This window comes from Nesoenas mayeri (assembly GCF_963082525.1).
Source record: "Nesoenas mayeri genome assembly, chromosome: 12".
Lineage (NCBI taxonomy): Eukaryota > Metazoa > Chordata > Aves > Columbiformes > Columbidae > Nesoenas > Nesoenas mayeri.
The window spans coordinates 16,370,669-16,395,176 of NC_137547.1; the positions used below are offsets into that span (position 1 = coordinate 16,370,669).

At 41.3% G+C, this 24,508-nt stretch overlaps 1 protein-coding gene across 1 annotated transcript in view; it reads left to right on the plus strand.

The window, feature by feature from the left end:
- Positions 1 to 24,508, plus strand: part of ZNF536 (zinc finger protein 536) — a gene marked incomplete at its 3' end in the record, with an annotated part of 241,110 nt that overhangs the window by 116,212 nt on the left and 100,390 nt on the right. Inside the window, exon 4 of the mRNA XM_080352295.1 lies at positions 3,847 to 5,427. Within this exon, the coding sequence (XP_080208421.1) occupies positions 3,847 to 5,427 (1,581 nt within the window). The remainder of the gene's footprint in view (positions 1 to 3,846; positions 5,428 to 24,508) is intronic.

Sequence of the window (24,508 nt, forward strand, 5' to 3'; positions counted from 1 at the left end):
TATTATTATTATTTTTTTTTTCTTTAATTGTACAGACTGGAACATTCTTTCCATTCCATTGTGAAAATGTTTGCATGGATGCAAACAGGGCAAGATAATTAGTAATATCAGGATGGTCATTACCTTTGTGAACAACGAAAAATTACTCTGGGGTATGAAATGCAGAAAATTATTTTGAAAAAGTCATGTTCCTTCACTCCTACATGGCAATGTTGATTTATGTGAATTGAAACTAAGTGTTAAATAACTCATCCAATCACTGCTCTTGGGTAGTCATTACACTAGGTTGAATTCTCTGAAACCTTTCCTCAAAATATGAGCTACAAACAGGTTGTATTCTAACAAGAATCATAGCCTACCTCTCTTGCTCCCTACAGTATTCTTTGGATATATAATATTGCAGTTGCTGATAAAGTCCTGGAAATTAGTGCTGCTTTGGATTTACCATTGAAACTGGCTTGGGTTTTGGTTAGTTTGATTGAGGTTAGTTTGGGCTTTTTCCCACAGCAGCTTATAACTCTGTTTTATCATTTGCACAGGGACTTACCCAGGGCATAGCTGGCTGTTAATTTGAAAGGGTGAAATAGCATCTAAATATCTGCACAATTGCTGAATTCAGGAAATACTGACACATTAAATATAAGATTCAAAGGTAATTTACTCCATCCTACTCCCTTCTCCCAGTGCCTGCCCTTGAAATAGCAGGGCTAAGATTGCTTTGAAGTAAACTAATCACTGCCAATATTTGGATCAAAAAGAGGAGAGAGAGGTTTTGAATAGTTCCCTTTGAACAATGTTATTTGGCCAGTCCTGTATTGTAAAGGTGGCACAGTGTGTTGCTACATGTTGAGTTCAATTTCAGACCTTCAGCTTTAGATCTCATTTCTAGCCATGCAAGAGGTGGGAGCACCACAGAGACAGTGAACCAGGGCTAGGAGAGATTTCGACTTTTTATCACACTGTCTCAGTCAGTGTCCTCTTTCAGGCCAATGCCTATCGTGTTGGTGGCAAGCTGCTGAAAGGAAGCTCACTCAGTGGAGAGGCAGAAAATATAATGACTTCAAGGCTTAGCAATTCAGAATGCCTTGTTGTGCCCAGTGCTGAAGACTGAAGGTACTTTAGAAGTACAAAATATTACTAGTATTTCCTCTATTTAGCATATTTTAACCCACTTATAGGCATTTTTACATATATTTATTGAACAACTCCTGCGTGTTTTCAGCAAGGTCAGTGCAGCCTGTATTGCAGACTTCTCCCTGCAAAAATATTTGTCCAACGGCTGACATAGTGCCTGCAATGCTGGGACACACTTTGAAACAGTGTCACTTGATGTGCAATGTGAACACACACTGAACTAGCATTAGAATAATAGGAAGCACTAAATATAATTGTGTTAAAGATTTCCATAAAGGGATAGGAGATGCTGATGAAGAACTTTTCAATGAAGTGGAGTAAAAACTCAGAAGTGAGAGCATTTAACCTTATAAAGTCTGGTACTTGTTTTTCACCAGACTGATTTCTTCTTAGGTGGCACTTGAAATACCTGTGTTATGTCAGAGGTCACTAGTGATGGTCAGTAGTAGCTGGTGGGACAAACAGCAGAACAACAGATAATGACTCAAAAACATTGCAGTATGTTCATGCTGTAAAAGCAATATTGATATTTGTCCATGTTCTGACTGGCAGCACAGCTGTCAGAGTTTGCACCCTCCCAAACAGCCTTGCAGAAATGCAAACAAATCGACATCCACTGTGTTCCATCCTCTTGTTCCTACCCTAAAACGCTTGTGATGGGTGTGTATGTGCTCAGAGCCTCACCTGAGGCCAGGGAAGCCCAGACAGACGTGATCCGTCTCCGTTTAGTGGTTTTTGCGGTTCAGTAGGAAGTGTTTGCTTTTGCACAAGTCCCACTGAAACGCTGCCCTTACTTCTTCCTGGTGGGATGGCAGAACTTAATTAGGTGATTGTAGAAGACTCAGAAGTTGTGCTGAAATGTTTAAATCTGATTTCTTCTGTTAAGCTGCACAGACCTAGGCCTAAAGCATGAACCATGTTAATTACTACCTCTTGCTCTGCTGAACACCTCTTGTTTAAGGTGCTGCACTTTTCTCCTCTAAAAAGGTCGATTAATGTGGTTGATGTAAAGCTCTCATGTCTCACCGTTTAGCTTTAGGATTATAATATGGATTTTGAATTTCCATTGCTTGTAATTTGCTTCATCCCCGTCTGAATCGCAGCCCGTACCCAGCTGTGCTCACGGTCAGTCCGCCCCCTCGCACGGGCTGTACGGTCATTTGCGTGTGCTGCTCTTGCATCTCATTAGTGAATTCCTGCCATCAGTGACAAGAGCAGCTTCCCAAGTATTAACCAGCCTCTCAGTGCAGCCTGTAGCTCAAATAACACAAGTTTGAAACCCTTTCAATTTTGTTTTAAGCAGATTTTGAGGTCATTTGAAAACAGGTAATTTTCCAGCTGGTTTGGTGAACTACATAATGTTATATAACATACGTACTGTGAAGGAAGTTTTAGAAACAAATATTTCCATTATACCATTTGGAGAACATTTGCCTTTGTCTTTTGGGTCATGTAGGAAAAAATATCTACATAGAGAAAACAGTTTCTTCCTGTGGAGTTTCCTCATAGAAATAATTGCCAATATCGACAGCTCACAGGTCTTTCATATTCCTATCACTTTTAGTGGGGATTTCCATACTTTCTTTAAAAGCAACTCTGCATTGCTAACAAGTGCTCTGCAAAAATTTAGATGTTCTTTTGCTTAGATGTACATTATTTTTGGATACGTCTTTATGATTGTATGTAAATATTTACTATACATGTAACATCCTCTACCTCTTTTAAAGTATAGGAAGAACAATGAAAGTTTAGTGTGGATTTCAAATATATATTTAATTCATGAAATTAATCTTATATGTTTTAAAACTCTATTCAAGGTAATCCTAGAAAAGTGCTTGTGGTAGGTAAATTAAATATTTTACTACTTGAGCATTATAAACTCATTTATACAAATATAAAGAACTACAAAAACCAGTAGATAATGCTGATTTCAAATACAGAAACTAAATATATTTTGTACTTTTTTATTACATGATTTCTTTTTTATTTTATTGACTACTTTTTATCTTAACTATATGTTCTTACATGCTGCAATCATAATGTAGTGTAATGATATTAATATTTTATAGAATCTGTATTTATAGTTCTTTATTTAGAAACAATGCAGTAGGTCTGCAGATCTTTGAATCCTTCTGGAATGGTGCCCTCCAAATAATGATAAATTACTTGTGCAGTATGCCATTTGCTAATTATATCCATGATTTACTGCAGAGCAAGACTTAAATCATTCATTTCAGTCTTGCGTAACAGTGCCATAAAATTTTTAGGTTTAAAAATGGTTTCCATGTGTATAATTTAAACAAATTTTAGAGCAATTGTATACACAAAATATTGCAACCATCCATTTGTTACATTCTTTGTCTCTCTTTTTTTTAAACTTGTACTTTTAATGATTACTGTGGTTGAAATTGTTATGCTTCATTTTCATAATCATAGCTTTTAATTCTACAACAGTTTTCTACATGTTAGATTAAGAAAAAGATGGCTAATCATGTGTAGATACCATGTCATTCCTGAAGAGCCCCACATTCTGGAAACCCATTTTAGAAATATTGACTTTATAAATCAGTTTTCAATTGAAAAATAGTTTTTAAAAAATAATTATTGGCTCTAAGATCTTGTTTTCAAGTGGATAATGTTGATTTTTTTTCCTCACTCATCTGTACAGATAACTCTCTTTCTTTATATTTTTTTCTTTATTTATACCTATAGGTGAGAAGCCCTACAAATGTCCACATTGTGATTATGCTGGCACTCAGTCTGCATCCCTCAAATACCACTTGGAACGGCACCATCGGGAGCGACAGAATGGAGCAGGGCCACTCTCTGGGCAGGCTGCAAGTCAAGAACACAAAGATGAGACATCAAGTAAAAGCTCTGTGTTTATTAGACCAGATATATTGAGAGGAGCCTTCAAGGGGCTTCCTGGAGTTGATTTCCGAAGTGGCATGGTCTCACAGCAGTGGACATCAGGAATGCTGTCTTCTGGAGATCAGCAAGGACAAGCAGCTGGCATGTCATCTGAAGTATCTTCAGAAAACATGAAGGGTTCAGACATATCTTCCAAAGGAACACACTTCTCTGAACTTGGCCGTGCTTACCAGAACATGGTTGGGAATGGTGTGAACTTTCAAGGGTCTTTGCAAGCTTTCATGGACAGTTTTGTCCTAAGTTCTTTGAAGAAAGAAAAAGAAATGAAGGATAAAGCTCTCTCAGATCCACTTTCAGCAAAGGGTCTGGGCTCAGATGGTGGCGAGGAAAAGATAAATAGCAAGTCCTCACAGCGAAAAACAGAAAAGTCACAATATGAACCTCTTGACTTATCTGTAAGGCCAGATGCAGCCTCCCTCCCAGGTTCTTCTGTTACTGTACAAGACAATATTGCTTGGCATGGCTGCTTATTTTGTTCCTTTACAACTTCATCTATGGAACTAATGGCTCTGCACCTCCAGGCCAATCACTTGGGCAAGGCTAAACGTAAAGACAGCATCATAGGGAACAACAAAGACCAATCTAGAGAAGCTTCAACCTCGGTTAATAAAGTGAACTTGCTCTCCTCTTCAGTGCAGTCCAGCAAGGAGGCCGTAGTTTCAAACATGCTGAGCCAGCTGGACTCAGCATCTGAGAAAATGACCCAAGGACAAAATAAAGAGACCCTGGGCGAACAAAAGAGCACTGCCTGGCCCAGCCACATGGAATCCACTTTTTGTAATTTTACAACAGACTTCTATAAGCAGTTTGGTGTTTATCCTGGTGTTATTGGCACAGGAACACAAAATTCTTGCACCAGTAATGAATCCGAAATAAAAACGCAATCTGAAGATGACCCAAATATTCTGCTCTCTGACTCTGTAAATAAAAATGCTACTGATGACCTTTCTGACATAGCTTCATCTGAGGATATGGAATCTTCCAAGGAAGAAAACATTGAAGATGAGGACATTGACACAGAACCAGATATTATGAATAAGCAGTTATCTGCCCTAAATAAAGAAAGCAGTGAAGGAGGCGACAATATGCAAAGTGCAGTCACCTCACAACCAACACAAGGGCTCGTATCACCACTGCCACAAGCGTCGGAGAAGCAGTGGCACGGTCAGAATCTTCTATCTTCCCATGACACTGCACAAGGAGTGATGAAACCCGAGCAAGTTCAGGGTCCACAGGTCCTGGAGAAGCAGATGAACATGTTGTCAGTCCTAAGAGCTTACAGCTCTGATGGCTTAGCAGCCTTTAATGGACTTGCAAGTAGCACAGCAACTAGTGGATGTATCAAGAGACCTGACTTGTGTGGTAAGTTTTAGACCTTCTTTTAGACCATTTCAGAAAACACTTGTGCAGAATCATGAAGCTGCTCTTTAAATATACTTAGTCATGTTTGTTAGTAATACATTTTTTTAAATGTTAAACCCTGTGGGCCAAATTCTAGTCTTATATGTGGTCTAATCCATTGAAATCAGCAGTGCTGCATGCATATACTTATACAGGATTTTAGAAAGAACTTGCTTTTTAAACTAGAGTAGCAGCAATATAGACTATCTGTGCTAGTGGCATCTGAAGGGGATACTTACTGCTTCAGCATACTCAAAGGAGGAAAAAGTTTTGAAAAATTTACATGGTAACTTGCAAACTTTTCAGTATTTTGACATAAGAACCCAAGAAAAACACTGGATGCTTTGCCAAGCAAACCTTGCTTTCTTTTTTCTTGCTTTCTTTGAATTGGGGTGTGTTCAATCACCACAATATTGATGAAATCAAATGCCAAGTGCATGGAATACATCTGCCTGTGGTGAAGAGTCTTTTTTTTTCCTTTTCCTCCCCCTTTTTAAAAATTATATTTTTCTGATTTGTCTCACTGGCACCCATACAGTAGCTGCCCTTTACTATTTTCACTATTCTAACTAGCAGTTGTACAAATTGTGATTTGTCCAATTAAGAATATGCCTCCAGGTAATTAATAAACAACACAACAATCAAACAAAACCACCTTTTACCCTTAGTCTCTAATTTACAAAACTGCAGTCTTACTTCCTCATATCACACACATCGTATTTGACATAAATGAAAGTTGAATCTACTTGGAACAGATGAGATTGAGGATCTTTTCAATTTATCTCCTATTTGTCAGCATAGTTCTTGTTTTAGAGTGTAAATCCTTTGAAAAACAGTATCACTTTAAAAAGCAGAGTCAGCAAAGGACACAAAAACCTTCAGCATTGCTTGTTTCACTTAACATCCAACTAATTAGAAAACTCATTGTCAGAGCTGAACATGCATAATAAAGTGTATTCCAGTTGAAAAAAAAAAAAAATAAAAGGTGATCAACAGTTATAAAGCCTGACAATTTAAAATGAAGCCCTAGATGTGCAAACAATTAAGAATGGTTACTCTGGTAAACTTAAGGTTAGTGGGAGCTTTGTCTGACCTTACTAGAATAGTATATGTGCTTAAAGCCACAACCCTTTCCTCAGGCCCCTCTCTGTTTATCCAAGTGTATTAAATAGTCTGATAAAAAAAGTCTGATTCCTCCTCACAACGTTTATCTCACTTGTATTCGTAGAACATTTTGGCTTCACAATATTGTCATTACTTAAGCAGAATCATGAGCACCAGTATCTGCATGGCCTTACTTGTAAACTTCTATGTCTTGATGCACTAAGAACCGATTCAGGTAGTTGGAAATATTTCCATTTTCCTCAAAATCAGCAGTTACATTACTGATCTTTTGAAAATAGTAGATAGTTGATTTAATTTGCAGCTAGTAAAATCCTGCTTGGATTTATTTCTCTCTATTTGTGGAGTACAATCAATCAGTTCCAAAAAAAAAAATACAGTAGAGAAATGACTCTTTAAACAAACAAGTAAAAAAAATGGAAAACTAAGATTAGTTGCTCTGTACAAAATATCTTTTTACTTCTTCCCAGACATAAGATTTTTAAAACAAGAACAAAAAAAACCCTCCAACATTTTTATTGAAATGAAGTCATGTTACTTCTTTTAGTTTTTTGTTTCATCTTTCAATCAGTTCAGCAGACATTTTATGATGGCTTGAGTTTATATGATTTTAAAGACCATATCCCTTTCATAAGCTCTGCCCAGTGATAATGGATTTGACTCGAAGTAAGAAGGGGGAAAAAAAAAAACAACAGAAGCTTGTCTGTTCTACTTTTTAAGCCATTTTTAAATGGAAAATGCAGTGCAAGTCCTCCTTACTCCCCCCCTCCAAAAATAGCTTTTAAAATTCTTTACCGACATTTTGTTGAGTGTTTGCAGAATATAAGTATTAAGATTGACTATTTAAATATGTTATTTCATTTTTCTCAATATCTCACAGCAAAAGTGGGTGAAAATGAACAAGCCCCTTGTCAGTTGTTCGTTTTCTTTTTGGTTGGCTTGGACTCCACCCACTTGAAAGTTAGTGGTTTTGGGGGGTTTTCGTTTTCTCAGTGACATTTTATACTGTGAAATCACACTCCATCTGTGCATACTAGTGTGGGGAATCTCACCTGATGTTCCTGCACTTCCAAGTTAGCCATCAGGAGTGCCCTGTTCATTTATGAGCCTTCCTTCCCCCTGTGCAAAGCCCATGACCATAGTCATCTTTCCCTTTGTCTCTCTTACTCTCTGAGAGATCAGAAAACTCGAGACCCACCTCCAGCGTCCAATTCCAGGGCATGATTCTTGTGTTCCTTTGTATTTTGGGAGTCTCCATACATTTGCCTTTCTTTTTACAGCCATTGATGTGTGGGTTGTTGACATCTCAAGAGAGAACACTGATACACTTGGTGCAGTCCTTGCACAATCAACATAGCAAGGCCTGGTGCCCTTTCTAAAGTCAGAAAACAGTGGAAGTAAAATTGAAATAAAATATCTCAGCTTCAGTTATCTGAGATTGTTTCCTTGATTGGCCACACTAACCAATTTTTGGGTGCTTAAAAACAAGCTGTGATTTTCGGTAATCCATGTGGATCATTTTTAGTTGGCAGATTTTACCTTAAGATAATGGGTCAGTTTTTTAAGCACAAATCTTGGCATGAAAAGGGTTTAATTGCTAGAGGACAGTGTCACCAAGTCACATTGTTGTTTTGGAAAGTCACCACACATGGGACAAGCAGTGCTCAGTTTCCCTATGTGTAGAATGAGAGACACTGATGATGTATACGTAATTCCTTTATGCTACTAGTATGCTTCAGACTGTAAGGATGAAAGACACAATTAGAAAAGAACCATAGTTACCGCATAGTACAGAAATTTCCATGTCAAAATGCTGCTGAGAAAAATCACAAATTTTTGTAATATATCTCCTTTACTTATTTAGCAGAATAGGAAAGAACATAAAGAAAGATAAAAATACCATTGATGAATTTTGAGTTACTTCTGACCTGTACTTGGTTTTGGAGCCTCAAGGAAGTATACCTAGGAGCTGATCTTGTTAATCTGTGTTACCACACAGTTTCTAAGAAGAAGACATTAGTTTCCTTGCTGGTTGACAGCCAGTAGCCCAGCGTGGATGGGAAGCCCAGGGTGATGGCTCCATGGCTTGGTAGCTGTCTTGAGCATCCATGTACTTTGCTTTCACAGCCCTTGCTTGTTCGAGAAGTAATGCTCAGAGGCTCTAGACCTACTTTGTGTTTAATTTTGGAAGACCTTTTTCCTTTTCTTTTATGCTCCTCTCTTTCTCCACTTGTCTTCCCATATACATGCAGCCGTATCACAATAGTGTTCTACCTCCTGTTTCAAGTCATTAACATACACATGATTTGGACAGCATCTATTTATGATAAGACCCTTTCCTTTCTCTCTCTTCTCCCCTTTCAATTTTTCTGCTTTGTATCTGAGATGGTAAAATTTCCTGCTTGCATTTTCTGCTTGGAAAATACCTGGGCTTTCAAAGAAGAGCTGGTGCACCACAGAACTATTGGCCGGAGATAGTCACGGGTGTTAGCTGGGTGCTTGATTGGATAGTGCTATTGAACCCACACTTACTGATGTCCAAAAGTTTTAGTTCCAAGTTGTCTCTGTAAATCTAATTTGCTTCCATTCATGCTTGCTTTCCTCTGCAATTAGTGCTGTTTTCTCCTACGCAGGCTCCACCCCACCATCACTTATTTCACTGTATGGAAACAGGACAGGCCCCTTCTGCTGTTTGGTAGCAGCTTTGGGGTTCTGATCCTGTAAAGGACTGAGCACTTTCAGTTTCCTTTGGAGCAGAAAGCATTCAGCATTGCACAGAATTATTAAAATGTTCAGCATTGTAACTTTCTGAAATACCTTCCAAATGTGGAACTGCAGCACAGACAAGAGGGCTGGGCAAGGGGAAGATCAATTGTGGCAGATTATTACAGCTTTATTGTCACATAATTACAGTGCTCTACCCCAATGTTTAAATAGTGAATTTAGTTGTTGTAAATTGCTTATTGCCACAGGTGTCAAAACCAAAAAGATTATTATGCTAACCCCTTCAGAGCTTCCACCAACATATAAAATACGGAAAAGATTTTTAATTGTTTGTGGTGGTTTCACTCTAATCTTTATTACAGCTCTTTTCCGTTATAAAATCCATATTAAACAAAAGCAAAAAACCTGACATATCCAAGCTCTAGGACAGCTACAAGGCAATGGAAGATCATGCTACTGCAGCAAATTGTAGTACTCCTGCCCATTTAAAGTGTCTTGCAATGCACTTAAGTAACCCAACATTTGCAGTTGAAGGAGTGACCAGAACATTCTTTTCCTTCAAGGCAGAATGAAATGATATGGAAGCTTTCCTGCAGGCTTTTGTTTACCCCATTATGTTGATTGTGAAGAGGTTTCTGCAGTTTCAGTCATCAGGTCCAAGGCCTGTTTTTATTGCACGATCTGTGCTGCTGAACGGGGAATCAGCACCTCAGCCCCGCGCCGGGGTTTCAGCCGCACTTCTGGATGTTGCAGTGCCATTTGCATGGCAATATCAAACCAAACTCATATGGCTTGCTTCCTTTTTTTAATTAACTGGGAATGCCAGTGATCCAGCGAAGTTTGTGTTGCTGGATAAAAGGGCCGGTCTGTGAATAGCATTGTATTTGCCAAATGGTTCGCTAGTCATTTCAGTACAAACAAATGGATGGTGTCTGTAAGTCTGCAAACACTGTTGACATTTAGCCTTGTTTATGTTACTTTCCTTTTGCTGCATATTTTTGGCTAGAAAAGATACTGTCTGAATCAACATTGACTTCCTAAGCAGAAGCTAAGGACCCAGTCTTGCATCTCTCATTCTCGATGAGCGGGACTGCTTACATGACTGAGGACTGCAGAATCAGGTCCTGTGTTTATTTGACTTAAAATTTCATTGCTATATTCATGTAATTTAATTTGATTGTATTTTGTTGTTTCAGAAATCAGTCAGGTGATGAGTTCAGTATCACCATTTTGTTTACTGTTGAAAACTTTTATTTCTTACCATTTTTTCATGTTGCAGTGTAACATTCCCATTCCATTTACGTTTCCGGAAATTAACCCCTAAAATATCTGATACAGCTAAGTGCTGAGTACCTTCTATTCCCAGTGAAACTGGAGGCATTCTGTCCCTCCTTGCAGCAGATCTGAAAGGGGGATTGTGTTTGCAAAAGGCGGCCTTGGTATGTGCCTTGATTTCAGACATCAGTGACCAGCCGCACCAAGTCAAATCCCTAGCATAGAAAGGCTTTTCTTTTCCTTGCAGAGACAAAATAATGATGTAAGCTTAGAGCTGTATGATTTTACTCTGTTTCATCTCCCAGACAATATATTCTTATTGTTTTTGTCATATCCAGGTCAAATTTAAATTATCATTTAGGATTAGGCAGAGACATGGAGATGTTTACAGGTCTTTCCAAAGTGAGACAATGCTCTGATTTGTGTTTTGGTTCAGGAATATATATTCTTGTGTCTGAGGTATAGTATTTCCTATAACTACTCATAAACAAGAACAATTTAGACATCTTTGTAAGGGAAAACTAAGTGTACAATTAATACCTATTATGAGGCCAATTTTAAACAATTAATTTGACAGCAATTAGACTTTCATGTCACAGGCTTTCAGAAGTAAATAACCAAATTCATCTTTGTAATCTAAGGAATTTAGGATACCTTTAAGTGGAGATGATCTTGTCATGCACAGCATTGCATATCTGGAGTTTCTGAGGTTTGCTCCAGCCTTTCTAGATACCTGTAGTACCAGGGGTGAATAATTGCCTGAGGCTTATTAATTGTTTCAGCAAAGAAAAAAAATATATACCTTAAGTGTAAGCATTAATATATGTATACACAATACATCCACAATATATAACAAACCATCACAATAGTACAGAAATAGAGGTCCTGAATATGTTCTGTTATTTATGTGTTTGGCAAGCTTAGGGAATGGACTTTAGTATGAGTGAAAATTCTCTTAACATTTTTAAGGTTATTTATTGTCATTTCTATTTGAGTTTTTAATGGTCCTGTATTTTGTAATGCTTTAGCAGGAAAAAATACTGTAGTTATCTTTTTCATATTCTTTAAGCAATATTTCTAGCTTAATATATTGTGCCAGGCTTTCCAATATTAACCAAGAAAGACAGTAAAATTCAATGAACAGCACTCTGACATCCACAATTTAAAACCTGTGATTGAAGTGAAATGTGTAAACTTCTGGTGGGTTATCATGTGCTTTGGAATAGAGTATTGTCGGAAGTAATTAGAAAATATATTAAGGTTACCTGGTAATGAAGGTATGTAAGTTTTAATAATTGTTGCTTTCTGAATAAGTGTCAAACTATATCTTTAAATGTATATGGAGTTACAAGTTAGGTCACTTCTGAATGGAATGTAAAACAATACTAAAATGCTTCAATAACTTATCTCAGTGTTGCTAATAAAAAAAAAGCTGTTAACCATTAGTGCAGTTTTGAGTCATTTTGTTAATTCATTCAAGAAAACTCTCTGAGAAACTGTTGTACCTTTTGGTAGACAAAGACCACTTATGCAATCCACAGTTGGTTGATGCTTTGAGGGGCAAACTCTGCAAAGCTACTTGTTGGCCTTGTAAAGGCTATTTATGAAAAATGCAGTTTTCCGAGGAAGGAGTGGTTTGTCATTAGAATGATGCCATGTATGGATAGGCAGGTATGTAAAGGGGGGGCATTAGACTTGTTTTCTCTGTCACAGAGAATGGGAATATGGGACCTGTTTCTCCTCTGTCACTATTAAAATCTAGACATTTTTTGTGGAGGCCACTGGGTTAAAAATGAGTAATGTGGGTTGAATTAAGTGTATAAGTATTACCGCCTGGGTGCTTGGCCAGGGTGAGCTGCATATTTGGGTCCAGGCCTGCAGCTGCAAGTGTAGCTTTAGTGAGCAACGGGCGTCCAACATCTATCCCAGCGGAGAAATACCAGGAGCATACAGCCCATGTGTGATCTTTGGTTAATCTTGCCTAGCCTTACATTAAGTTCTAGTTGTCACTATTGCAGGTAGCACTGAACTCTCCTTTTTGTTTCCCATGGAAAGAATGTGTGATAATCACCCTGAAAGTAGCGTACGCCCTCAGACCCACGTGCGATTCACCTGAGATAAAACAAGCATAAGATAACAAGGAACCAGTGGCATCAGTGCCGCTATGGTAAGTGTTTCCAGGATGGGACCCGTAAGAGGTGCCCTGTTGCTCTGTGCACCACTGAGTACGCAATGGAAGCTGAAGGAAAACATGACTAGGGCTCCCAGTGTCACATCTTCATTAATGCTGCCAGTTTTGAATAGCATATTGGTACTTTTTTATTTATTCCACCAAAACACCATGAGTCAGGACCTGACATTTTCGTGTTCTGTGTCATACTGAGAAAAATCTGTAGTTCAGCAGTAGGACAATTATATTATTTTGGAAGGGCTAGAAATAATACAGCATTTGTGAGACAACTGTAACATTTATCCAGACTCAGTGTGAGATTGTTCTTCATTTTATTTGGAGAGCACTTCCAAAAAAGTATCAACTAGGAGCAAAGGAAAAAAAAAAACCAACAAGAAAAAGTGGCAATTCTGAATCCATTTAACACCCATAGGGTATAATCTCATCTTTTATAATACCACTGGCTGTTACATACCTAAACTTCTATGCAGTGAACTGTGAATATAGTCCTTATTGTCCTATGGGCAATATGACTAAGAAAAAAATATCTCTGTAAAACAATGGAGCTTTTGTCTGAACAGTGTAACCTAAGGTCCATAACATCAAATCTAAAGTTGTAATTATACAGCTGCAGTCACACCACTCAACTGAAGGCTGTGTCAGCACTTGTATTATATAAGAAATCCTGTTTTCAAGGGTTGATGAGTCATATGCAAAAGACATTTCTCACTAAACAATTGTTCTAGTTGTTCCAAAGCGATGTCGAGGTATGGGCCTTTCCCCAGCAGGACATGGTTGCGTCTTCTGCAAAAGCCCATGGCTTAACTCGGCAGTTTATTTTGCTAATGAATGTATCTTTTCCAAGCTAGGAAATTATCTAGAAAGTTTGGGGTTTTGTACATTTTTATTATTGTAAAAAAATAAACTAGTGGGAAAAAGCCCAGGATGGGTAAGGTCTTCACTGGCAAGGATTGTAACAGGTGAAACACGTCTTTCTCAGATGTTATAAAATTAGGATTCTTTTTGCAGTTTGTCATCTCCAATGTTGATTTAAGTTCTGTGAGCTGAACACTTCCTTAGGAGAGCCAGTCACAACTTTATTTTTTGAGATGCCTTGAAATTGAGCCTTTCAAGCTCACAGTAACTGCTATTGCCATTTGAAACAGCCACATATTTGCTGGCAAGGGGCAGACAGGAAAGAGGTTTGTTTGCAGCAGCACCACAGAGGTGGACATGGAGCACTGTGCGTCCCTCCTGCATGACTGTGAAAGTAATACACTTAGAATTGAGTCCCAATACCAGAAACCACAACCATTTTCCTAGTACATGAAATTTCTAGATGGGTGTGCTGCAAGTGAGCAGCTTCAGCTAGCAGATGCCCCTGCCCGGAGCGTTGCCATTTACAAACAGGTGTTCCTGGGGCTGCCCCCACCTCAGATATTTGCACCCAAGCCTCCTGGCCTATCCCATTGTCCATGGAGCGAGACATGGGCCAGCACATTTCTTTAAGCCGATCCCCTCTGATCCGGGGCGTCTGCAGTACCGTTCCCTGCATAGAACAGCCATTGTTCAGCTCGCAGAGCAACACTGGGGTAGAAAATAGCGTGCCATGCTGGGGATCAGAGAGGGAATTGTTCCTTAATTATCTCTTACTGAAGGAGAAATCCAAGGCATATTCCGATATGTGCCATGACTCTGGCAGAACACGAGTCTTTTAAATAAGATTTGGGAAGAGGGGCTCATGTTCAGAAGCTGGCAGCCCTCATTCCTCCTGCAGGTCTACCTGTGATTCACTTGCTAACCATGTTAAAAAATAAGTTTTCTGCTTTGGATTCTCCATTGTGAAATGGAAAATAATAGTACTTATCTCCCTGGTAGGAGTGCTGTGAGGATAAATGAATTAATTAATGTTTGTGAAGCACTTTGAAGATGAAGAACATTATATAAGTCCTCAGTGTATAAATGCTTCCTTCTCTCATATAACTACAGTAAGCTATAAAAATTTATTTATGAAAATAAACACACATTGAAAATATGTGTTGGGTGCGTATATCCCTTCGAAACCCCAGCAGCGTTCATGAGCCCGATGTCCTGAGCAGCTCAGTGTGGTGAACCCGGTGCCAAAACCTGCCCCAGCTTCAGCCTGCGCCGACCTGCCGGCGCTCAGGGGCTCTCTGCACGTATTTTGGCCATAATGTCTTTCCACCCAGTCCATGAATTTTGACCTAAGGGTTGTTTGGAGTGCCAGCTGGGCTGAGCTGCTGGTGTTTGACCACTGTGGCAGCATGCTGGCCCCAGCCGTGCTGCAGAGCTGTGCAGCACCAGGGCCCAAGGCAGGTGATGGTTCAGCAGCGTCTCTGGTGGGTTGCTCAGCCCCTCGCCCACTGCCAGCCTGCGAGTCCCCCTGTCCTGTTCCTGCTCGCCAGCCCTGTGTCAGGACTGAGGACCTGCCTTGCTGTCTGCCACCGTTTGTCCCCTCCATTTCAGTGTCACTGTGATGCTCAGCATTCAGTCCCCACAATGCTCGGCAGGTCCCGGTGTTCCTGTTCACGCTTGCTGATCTGGTGGCTGAACTGGCTGTTGCGTGGTTTTTAATTCAATGGCAGTGACTTCAATTGGCTACTTGTAAGTTAAAATTTTTATTACCTGCTTTTCAACATTACCATCCTAGGCTAGTCTTTGTTGCTTTACTTTTTTCTGTTTTTAATTTGAGCCAGGAGGTGCGTTTGATCCCGAACAGCTCACATGTATAGCAAGGCGAGTTAAGAGGATGCAGGGAAGGAAAACCAACACTTTAGCCATCTAGAGATGTAGCATTTATCAAGAAAGTCATATGAGAAAAGGTTTGTGAATCGAAATGAACAGGTTAAAGATGAAATGCAGGATTTCTCGGAGGCTCTCCTCAATTCACAGCTGCCACATGGACCAGTTTGTGGACCTTAAGAGAGAGGACCACATTAGCCCTAGCCGTGTCTTGTTTCACTTGTACCTTTGCACAGCTAACGCTCTTCTGGTCTGTGCACTTGCTTTTCTTTTAAATTCTTTCAAATCTTTCGGTAAGCCTGTTGCTGGTTTGCTCTGACATTTGAGGGGCTGAAGAGCGTAGCGTGCGGCTCCTGCAGGCACAGGCGCCCCGGGCAGGGGTTGGGAGCCCAGTCCCTCTCCTCGCCACGGACAACTGAGGGCTCTGCTCCCTGATCAGAGTTTGAGGAGGGCGACAGCTTTTGCCCAGCGAAGTCTGCTCCCAGGCCGTGTTCAGCCAGATGCCAGACACACCAAAATGGATCCCTGGCATAGCCAGACATGCCCAAACTCTGACCAGCACCAACACACACACCCAGCGGTGTGGCTGTGTTTTCCACCCCTAGCATGAGAATTGTTTAATAACAGAAGGGTTTATGGGTGTATTCGCTAATTGTTATATAACTGTACATTGGGGTGGAAAAAAAACAAAACAAAACAACCACAAAATAAACGAGGAAAGCTTTCCCAAAGGATAGAGGTCAGAATCCCTTAACATGACAGCTCCCTCTTTAGTTGCCAAAATGACTGACAGCTGGATAAGGTCAGAAGATGAAAACCAAGCCATGGGGGACAGAGCAGGGAGGGGAGGGGGCCAATCAGTTGAATAAAAAACTGAGTGTCAGTGCTGGGGAAGGAGAAAACCGGCACTCCCACTAGAAAAATCCTCACCGTCTCCTCCCCTACTGTTTGTTTGGGGAAAATGCTGCAGCTTAATCAGAATTATTTACAAGATAATGGTCCATTGTTTGTAGTAAGACAGATGCTGTCTGTGGGAATTTGGTGTTTTATGCTCTGTACATTACAGTGCCATTGCTGTGTACAGATGGGATCACAGTGGTATTGTTGTTATCCACTTTTGGAAATTTGGAGGATCCTTAGCGTGAAAGGAGGATCCTTGAATAGAAAGAGTTTTTGCGGGCCCAAAACTGGGATTTCTCTTAAGGTAGAATTGTCTATGTACATGTATGGGAGAAGAAGAGGACAAAGTGGAAGCACTTTGCTTGAGACCTATAGAATGAAGGGTCCCTAGGCTGACTCTTCTGGATGGTGGTGGACCTGAATTCAATAGATGGATAGATCCTGTGTGTCTTTCCAAAGGCCAGGAGATACGGTGGGGTATGTCAGTGCTCCCTTCCTTGCTGGTGGCTGGCAGAGTCAACTGCTTAGAAGGTGGTATAAGAAGTACAAAAACACATCTATGTGAGAAGAGGGCTTGCCTGCTGAGTAATTGTCCTCTGGTTTGCGTGGTGTTCCCTGCCGTCTTCCCCATGCTGCAAGTTAAACACTGACATTTCTCTTTAATGAAAAAACTTCACCTTGATGATTTTGTGTGTGAATCTGTGGGAAAGATAGATTTTCACCAGATTCATACTGGAAAAAAAATCTTTATTTAGAAGATCAAATGCAAGATTTTTTAGATTTTTTGTTTGTTTGGTTGGTTTGTTTTTTTTTTTTGTTTAATCCCAGAAGAAACTCTATTTCCACAAGCATCCCCTTCTGGCCCAAGTAGAAAGTTCAATGTAGAGGCCTGGACCCTGGCAAAGGGGACATGCAGGTGCGTGACCCTGTGCTACATGAGAATCACTGCATCCAGCAAGAGCAGGGAGCTCTGGTGAGGCCAGTGGAGATGGCTACCTCCATCAGCATGTCCGTCCCACCAGCTGCCTGGGTCTGTCTCAGCAAAGCATGGGGGACAGCAGCACACACAGGTCTTTCCTCTGAGCCTGGGATGAGAGGACAAGGGTGGCATCATGCAGGGCTCTGTACTGCTGTGCCTCTCTCAGGAGCAAAACCTACTTTGCCTTTGCCACCCCAACAACCAAAGCCTGTGTGATGAGAAGTTTCTTCTCAGGTCACTGTGCTTTGGAGCAGGACCTGCAAGCAAGGTGCAGAACAAGGCGGGGGAGGGTGTCTGGGTATGTGTGTGCATGCATTTCCTCTCTCAAACATCTGCTTTTAGTATGCTGTAGCTCACATGTTACTTCGGCAGAGACCGGTGTGCACCAAAGGCAACCCAGAGACAACCAATCACCAGAAAGGCTCCAGAGGGGATTTTGAGCATCCACGTCTGGTATCCCAAGATCCATTAGCTTTCAGGTAAAATGGAAAACAATCACCACCTTTTTTTTGTATGCAAGATATTTAAGCTGTCTTTCCATCACTGCAAAATACATGGGTTTCCCTGGAGAAAGCAGAGGGCAGGGAAGGGCAGGGGATGGCTCATTTGCAGTCTTTGGGGCATTGCATCCCTCTCCCTCTTGAGGTTCCCTATGTGAGATACTGCTCACACGTTCATTCCAGGAGCAGGGTCTGTGCAGCTGGAAATGGGTTTCCAACATCAGCATGTCCTCTGAGTGGGCTCCCCCAGAAATGGGTGACTCCTGAGTCCTCCCTTCCCTCTGGGCTCAGGGTGCTGCTGGGGCTGGAGCTGATAGCATCAGATGAGGAGTGGAGACAGCTTTGCCCAAGAAAAGAGATCTCATCTGTTTTTTCTGATATGGAGTTTTCCAGAAATACCCTTGGAGGGTTAGATTGGCATGGGAGATTGCAATTCCAGAGCGATTTCATTTTTCCTAAGTGTCTCCAGTGGGATCTGTACAGGGAGCTCTAAGTTTTCTCCTCCAAGTCAGCATTTATTTGCAAAATCTTGATTTTGTATTTCCTGACATTTAAACTTTTCAGCCTAATGTTCTAATAAGGATTCTGTCCGTCCATCTAAATAAAGCTTCATTCTAATGAGAACACCATCCATCTCCCGAGATGGAGCCGTAACGACTTCCAGCCTCAGTGTAATTTTAGCTAGGCTCCCTTCCCCACCCTATTCTCCCCACAGCTCTTTGTTTGGGGTGTAAATTATCTGTTTTGGGACAAAGTTGTGCAGAATTTCATTTTGGGTCAAGTGACTGAGCTATTGTGTGAGCCTCTGCTTTCTCTCTGAAAAGGGGGATTTTGCTCACTCCCAGTTGTATGTTCAGTGCCTGCTTATTTGCAATTTCTGTTCATAAGACTGTGGGTTTTCATGCCAACGATTTTCTGTTTGAGTTATTGGAGTAGGGAGGTTGTGGGAGCATGCCAGTGTCAAAGGTTGTTGCTTGAATGATAATTAATAACATTATCAGACTGATTATGTGTTTAGATGTCCAGAATCAGGAGTGAATTGAACTTGTTAAATTTAATTCCTACCTCCGAATATCTGACTGTTTCCCGTGGCTGGGAGACTGGCATGCTCACCAGTCTCACATTTGCATAAGGGACAAAACCAGGAATTTCAAAGGGCAACAACTAGTGAGAATTGCTGAAATTCTGAGCTTCTGGTGTTCATAGGGCTTCTCCTACAGCATCATCGCTCTGCAAGCTTTCGCCAGGGAGAAGAAAGCGCAGATCGGGTGTGCGATACTGTTTATAGACCCCGGTTTCATTGTGTCAGCCGCTGACTGAAACGTCGAGTCATTTGAGATTGGAGATTACGTCTTTTGAGGTCCCGAAGAGCTGTTTCACATGCGGCTGATTACCTCTGTCAGAGGCGGGAGAGCCGGGTCCCACCTCGGTGGGTGGGATCTGAACTCATGCTTTCAGAGGTCAATAACAGGGTTTTTAGACCTTTGTGCCTCTCAGTCCCTTATAGCCAGATCTTTTCTGTTAAAACTGTTTAAATTACAAACCAGTAATAAAAGGATCATATGTGTTTCCCACTGAACAGGTTCTTTAAGGCTATTATGATAATTAAAAACATATGGTGCCTACACAAGTCAGAGAGAAACCACAGATGTACAAATTAGGTATTATATAAGGTTTTTCTTTTTTGCCCTTTCAAAAACAACATGCCAAAGAAGTACAAAGAGATAAAGGTGGTAATTTTCTTTGGAGATGGTAGGTAGCATTTTGGATTTTTAATCATGAAATATGTAAACCTCCATTCTTATACATAATCAGAGCAAACTCTTTCTAATACACAGGAAGGAAAAAACAGTACTGTAAGACTGCAGTATTTATGGAAGGAATAAGGCAACACTTTGTTTCATGCAAGTTATTGGAGACCAGGAAACCTTTTGCATTTTTTATGATGTTTCCTTGCACAGACATGGAGGATTATATTTATTAAATATTGAATTATATTGAAATTGGATTGATGCAGCCAAAGAAGGACATTTCTGTGTATTCCATTTTTTCTCCTTTTAAAAAAGGGAAATGTACTAATATTGATTGCAGTACAAGTAGTCATTTGTTTTAATTTAAAAATATAGGATTGATTTTGAGAAGGTGATAAATACTGCTAATAAAAAAATTCAAAATGGGGATTTATAATGATTCTCTGTTAAGTCAATGGTTTAGTGAGGCTAACTTATAATAAAAGTAGAGACATGCTGAACTATCCATAGCTAATGGGTTATTTGCCATTTGCTAGTGCTGCAAACTTTCCTTCGTTTGCTGGGTCCTGCTACAAATGTAAAATGTATATCATTTAACACTCCTTGCTCCTTATTTTGTCTTTCTTGTGCTAAAAATGGGCAGCCGAGGGTCTACTGGTTTGCTAAGGGGCTCCTTCCACACGCAGACGTGCACAGACATTTTGGAGAGGTGCCGATTCAGGTGTGGCTGCACAGGGTCTGAAATTGATGGTTGTGGTGGGGCTCAGCTTCTCCTGTGGTACAATGCAGGTCCACAGGTTTCGGGGTCTCTCAGCCTCCGCAGGGGTCTTGCCGTGTGGCACATAATACAGGCAGGACTCAGCAGCATCTGAGGTCATCCTGAAGCTGTGTAACTCGTGGCTGTTGCTCTGAGCTCCACACAGTGCCTGCCTGGCACTTTGCATTGACCTAAGGAGAAGGAAAACCTCCTCTTCCCACCCGGGCTGCTCGAGGCTTGATGCCTCCTGTGCCCCTGCACAGGGCAGGACTGCAGCAGGTCCAGGGGTCGGCATCCCAGAGATCATCCCACCAGCACGAAGCGCTGCAGCTCAGAGATGTAGGACCCTCTCTCATACCTCTCCCGTGGCATGGTGAGCACCCTGGCACTGTGTTCGTGGCTGGGCTCACCTCTCTCCTAACCCGCAAAGAGGATGCTGTCAGCCCCAAGAACTGCTCCCAGCCCATGCCAGCCTGTGCTGCAGTCTAGCCGGTGGGACTGAGTCCTGGGGACACAGTGTCCTGCCCTTGGCAGTGCCCCCCCGGGCAGGCAGCCTGGATCCACAGCGGGGTTCGCATCCCAAGATGCAGCCAAGCGTCTGGAGGCCTTTTGCTGTGTTCACTTATGCTTTGTTCTGTCTTTTAACAGTAAGTAGACAACCTGTTTTTTTGGGGTTTTTTCTTTTGTTTTCTATTTGTCCCCCCGAAGAAACTTTTAAAAGAGAAAAGAAAAAAATCTGGTGAAAGAGGAGAGGGAGAAGCCTGATGCTAATACTTCAGCTTTGCAGGAGTGGTGGCTGAGCAGGCATTTCTGAAGAGGCGCTTTTCTTTTATTGAGTGAGTGATAGCAAACTCAGTGTTATTTCGCATGTAGGTATTACCATTTTAACTTTTACTGAGGTAAAATAACACCTTGTCACTCAGTGCAAATACCAATCACAAAATGAATTAATTGTAATAACTGTTGTCAACAGAACAAAAGACTTGTTGCTTTCCTAAGCAGATTTCAGTGCCACTGATAACTATATACAGAGGTTCCCATTGGGCTTATTCAGTATATGTAGTCAGAACATAATTTCATCTGTAATTCTCTGCACTTCGTTGTAAAAGTCTGAGAAATTGAGTTAAAAACCTGTATTTTGTACATATTGCTAAGTATACATTTTTCCAATGCTTATATATTTTTTTTTCTCAAAGAATCCCTAAACATTTTTAGAATCATAGAATTATTTCAATTGGAAGAGACCCTCAGGATCATCGAGTCCAACTGTAACCTAACTCCAGCACTGAACCATGTCCCTAGGCACCTTATCTATAGTAGTTAATTAACACTCTTTTTTTGGTGGCTAATTTACTAAATAATTAACAAGTTTATAACAGTGTGCAGAATCTGTTTATTCACCTTATGCTGTGATGGACAGCTGTTTTCAGAGAAAGCATGGGCAGCTTTTTTGCTACACAAAATATATTTCGCTAATGTTACTTTAGCCAGTCATCTTTATCCAAAGTGAAGCGTGCTATCCCAATAGATGGGTGAAGTTTCCTTTGAAAAGGGGGGAAGAGAGAAAAAATTAGCCAAGAAAAGCAAAATTCTTCATACTTGTGCTAACCATAAATTTATTCAAGTGAAGTTTGTTTTGGGGGGAGAACTAATTAACAAATTTCACAAGGGTGCCTCAGTACAGCAGGAATCAGTGCCAATATGCTATACTCATTTTACATGGCTATTTAGCTTAATAATCAAAAATACTATGGCATATCCTCTATATTTTACTGCAAATACTATTTATTTTCTTAAAGAAACATCCACTGCAGCCTGGGATAGTCACGGAGACCACTGCCAATGGAACAAACACTCATCAGGAAATGACCCATAGAGTGATCAAAGGTCTATTTTGCATCCTTATTTAACAGAATATGTATTTTAGATTGCTTCCCTCTCTTCCCTTTCAAAGCCATAAAGCAAGAAAATGTTGCATGTCAAAGTCAGTTTGGGTGAGGCTCCCAGCTGTGGCTGGAGCACAGGGGAGATGCTAAGGAAGCACCAGCGGAGCAGCTGTGCATCGTTACCCGGGCACCGGCTCCTGCTGCTCTCATCTCCTGCTTGGTCAAAGCAGGGTGCAGCTTGCTGCTGCAGTACCTTCTGCACAAGAGCAAGAAGCACAGTAAGATCTTGCTGAAACCTTCACCTTTCTGAACATGGTGGGGAGGGGCAGGAGTCTCATGCAGCCCCTTTCTGGGCTTTGTCATGGGCAGTGATAGTGCCATGCAGCCCTGACAGATGGAATTTCTGTGGTTTCCCCTCAAACCCTCTGGCCTGTCTTGTTGGTAACTTCTCTGTCTTCAGCCACCAGTTGGTCAAATGTTCCTACTTTTACTGGGAATCTGCTTTATATGTGGGCAGCACCGCTCTGCAGCTGCAATAGAGCATCCCTCTGTCACAGCACAGTCTTGTGGCACTGAGGGAAGGACCTAATTGCAGCTCTTAAGGGGTGACATATCACTCAGTGTAAGCTACAGCACACTTGTTCTCGCAGTCTTCTTTTTATTGTTTAAAGAAAACAGTCCTGAATGTCCCTCAGTGATTTTTTTTCTCTCATGTACTTTCCGTGACATTGCAATTGTGCTGGAACTTGAGTGGTTTTGTTTTAGCAGCCTCAGGCGAAGGCTGTGGTTTCTCTTGCATGGGTGGGCAGGGTTGTTGGGAAGGCTTATGCAAGAAACTCTCCCTGCAGGTTCAGGCATTCATCAGAAAGAAGTGGCTCTGGGAGGGAGCTGGTCTGCAGCACCTGGAGCTGCTGCGGCTGTGGTCCTTGGGCTGGGATGGTGGCTGGTGTGCTGCTGCTGTGGTTTTTGGGGCACCCTGGCTTTGTGTTCAGAGCAGCCCACAGCTGGCACTGTCTGGATTCTTCTGCAACTCTGCCATTGCTCCTCCTCTCCAGTCTACAGCTTACCCACAGAAGTACGGTTTTAGGTGAGGCAGCGACATGAAAAAGGTTGATAAGCATCTTCTCTGTGTTCTAGTGCTGTGCAGGTGGGGACAGCAGCTCTGCCTGGGATGCAGCAGCCATCCTTGTACCGGCTCATGAGGAGCTCTCAGGAAACCTCGGGTCAGTCTGGGCATGGACAGCACAAATGGGACAGGAGGACCTGTCCATTCCGCTTGTGCCGAAGTGGGGACTGTGTGTTGTGTAAGGGAGCAGGAGGGAGGCTGCAGAGCTCCTTACCCTGCCGTCTGCTGCCCGCCCCCCCCCACCGCCTCACTCGTTTATATCCCAGTAAATCTGTTTGAAAAATAGAAAATACTCCCAGTCTCTCATATAACACCATCACTTGTGCTGACCGATGCTTTTTGCTGTTGTAACTTGGCTGTCGCATTCTTTCTCCACCATTCTTTTGGGGCACATTAATGATGGCGTTTCTCCAAAGTTGAAAATTTTGGTGCTTCAGATGGGACAGCCCCAGCCCTGGCCATGAGCATCCCGCAGCGGTGCCCGCTGGTCCCAGTGACCAGCAAGATTGGGACCTGCTGTAGGTTTTGTTGTCAGAAAGACAGATTTAGGATTTGCTTCTCAGCCATCGCTGTTCCGTGGTCTTTTTCTCTGCTCCTCTTTGGGTGATTAAGTGCAAAAAGAAACGTTTCTCGTTTCTGCAAGCCACTCCTCTCCCCCCTTCTTGGCATTAGCTGCTAATCAAAACAGGACTTTGATCGCCAAATGGCATTTGGCTGAGCCAAACACAGAGCTAGACACACAGGCTTCTTGTGATCAAGCACTTTATTAATGTGAGGTTTAATGCAAGTTCATTTGTAGCATGTGGATCCAATGGTAAATGTTCAACAATCTAATTCTGTAGCGCTATGTTTTATTTAGCATGAAAATATTCCAGGGTATGAAAAAGCAGTACTCTGCTTAGGAGTGATGTTTTGAAGGATTTTTAAAAATATTATTAACTTTTTGCTTTTTCCTGAGGAAAGGTGTGTTAATTTGTCATTTCATAACGGGTCAGACTTTTTTTTAAATCAAACCTGTTTCTAAAGTTAAACAAGTGCAAAGTCCTAAACTAGTAAACTTTTACAGTATTTGTATAATTCACATTCATA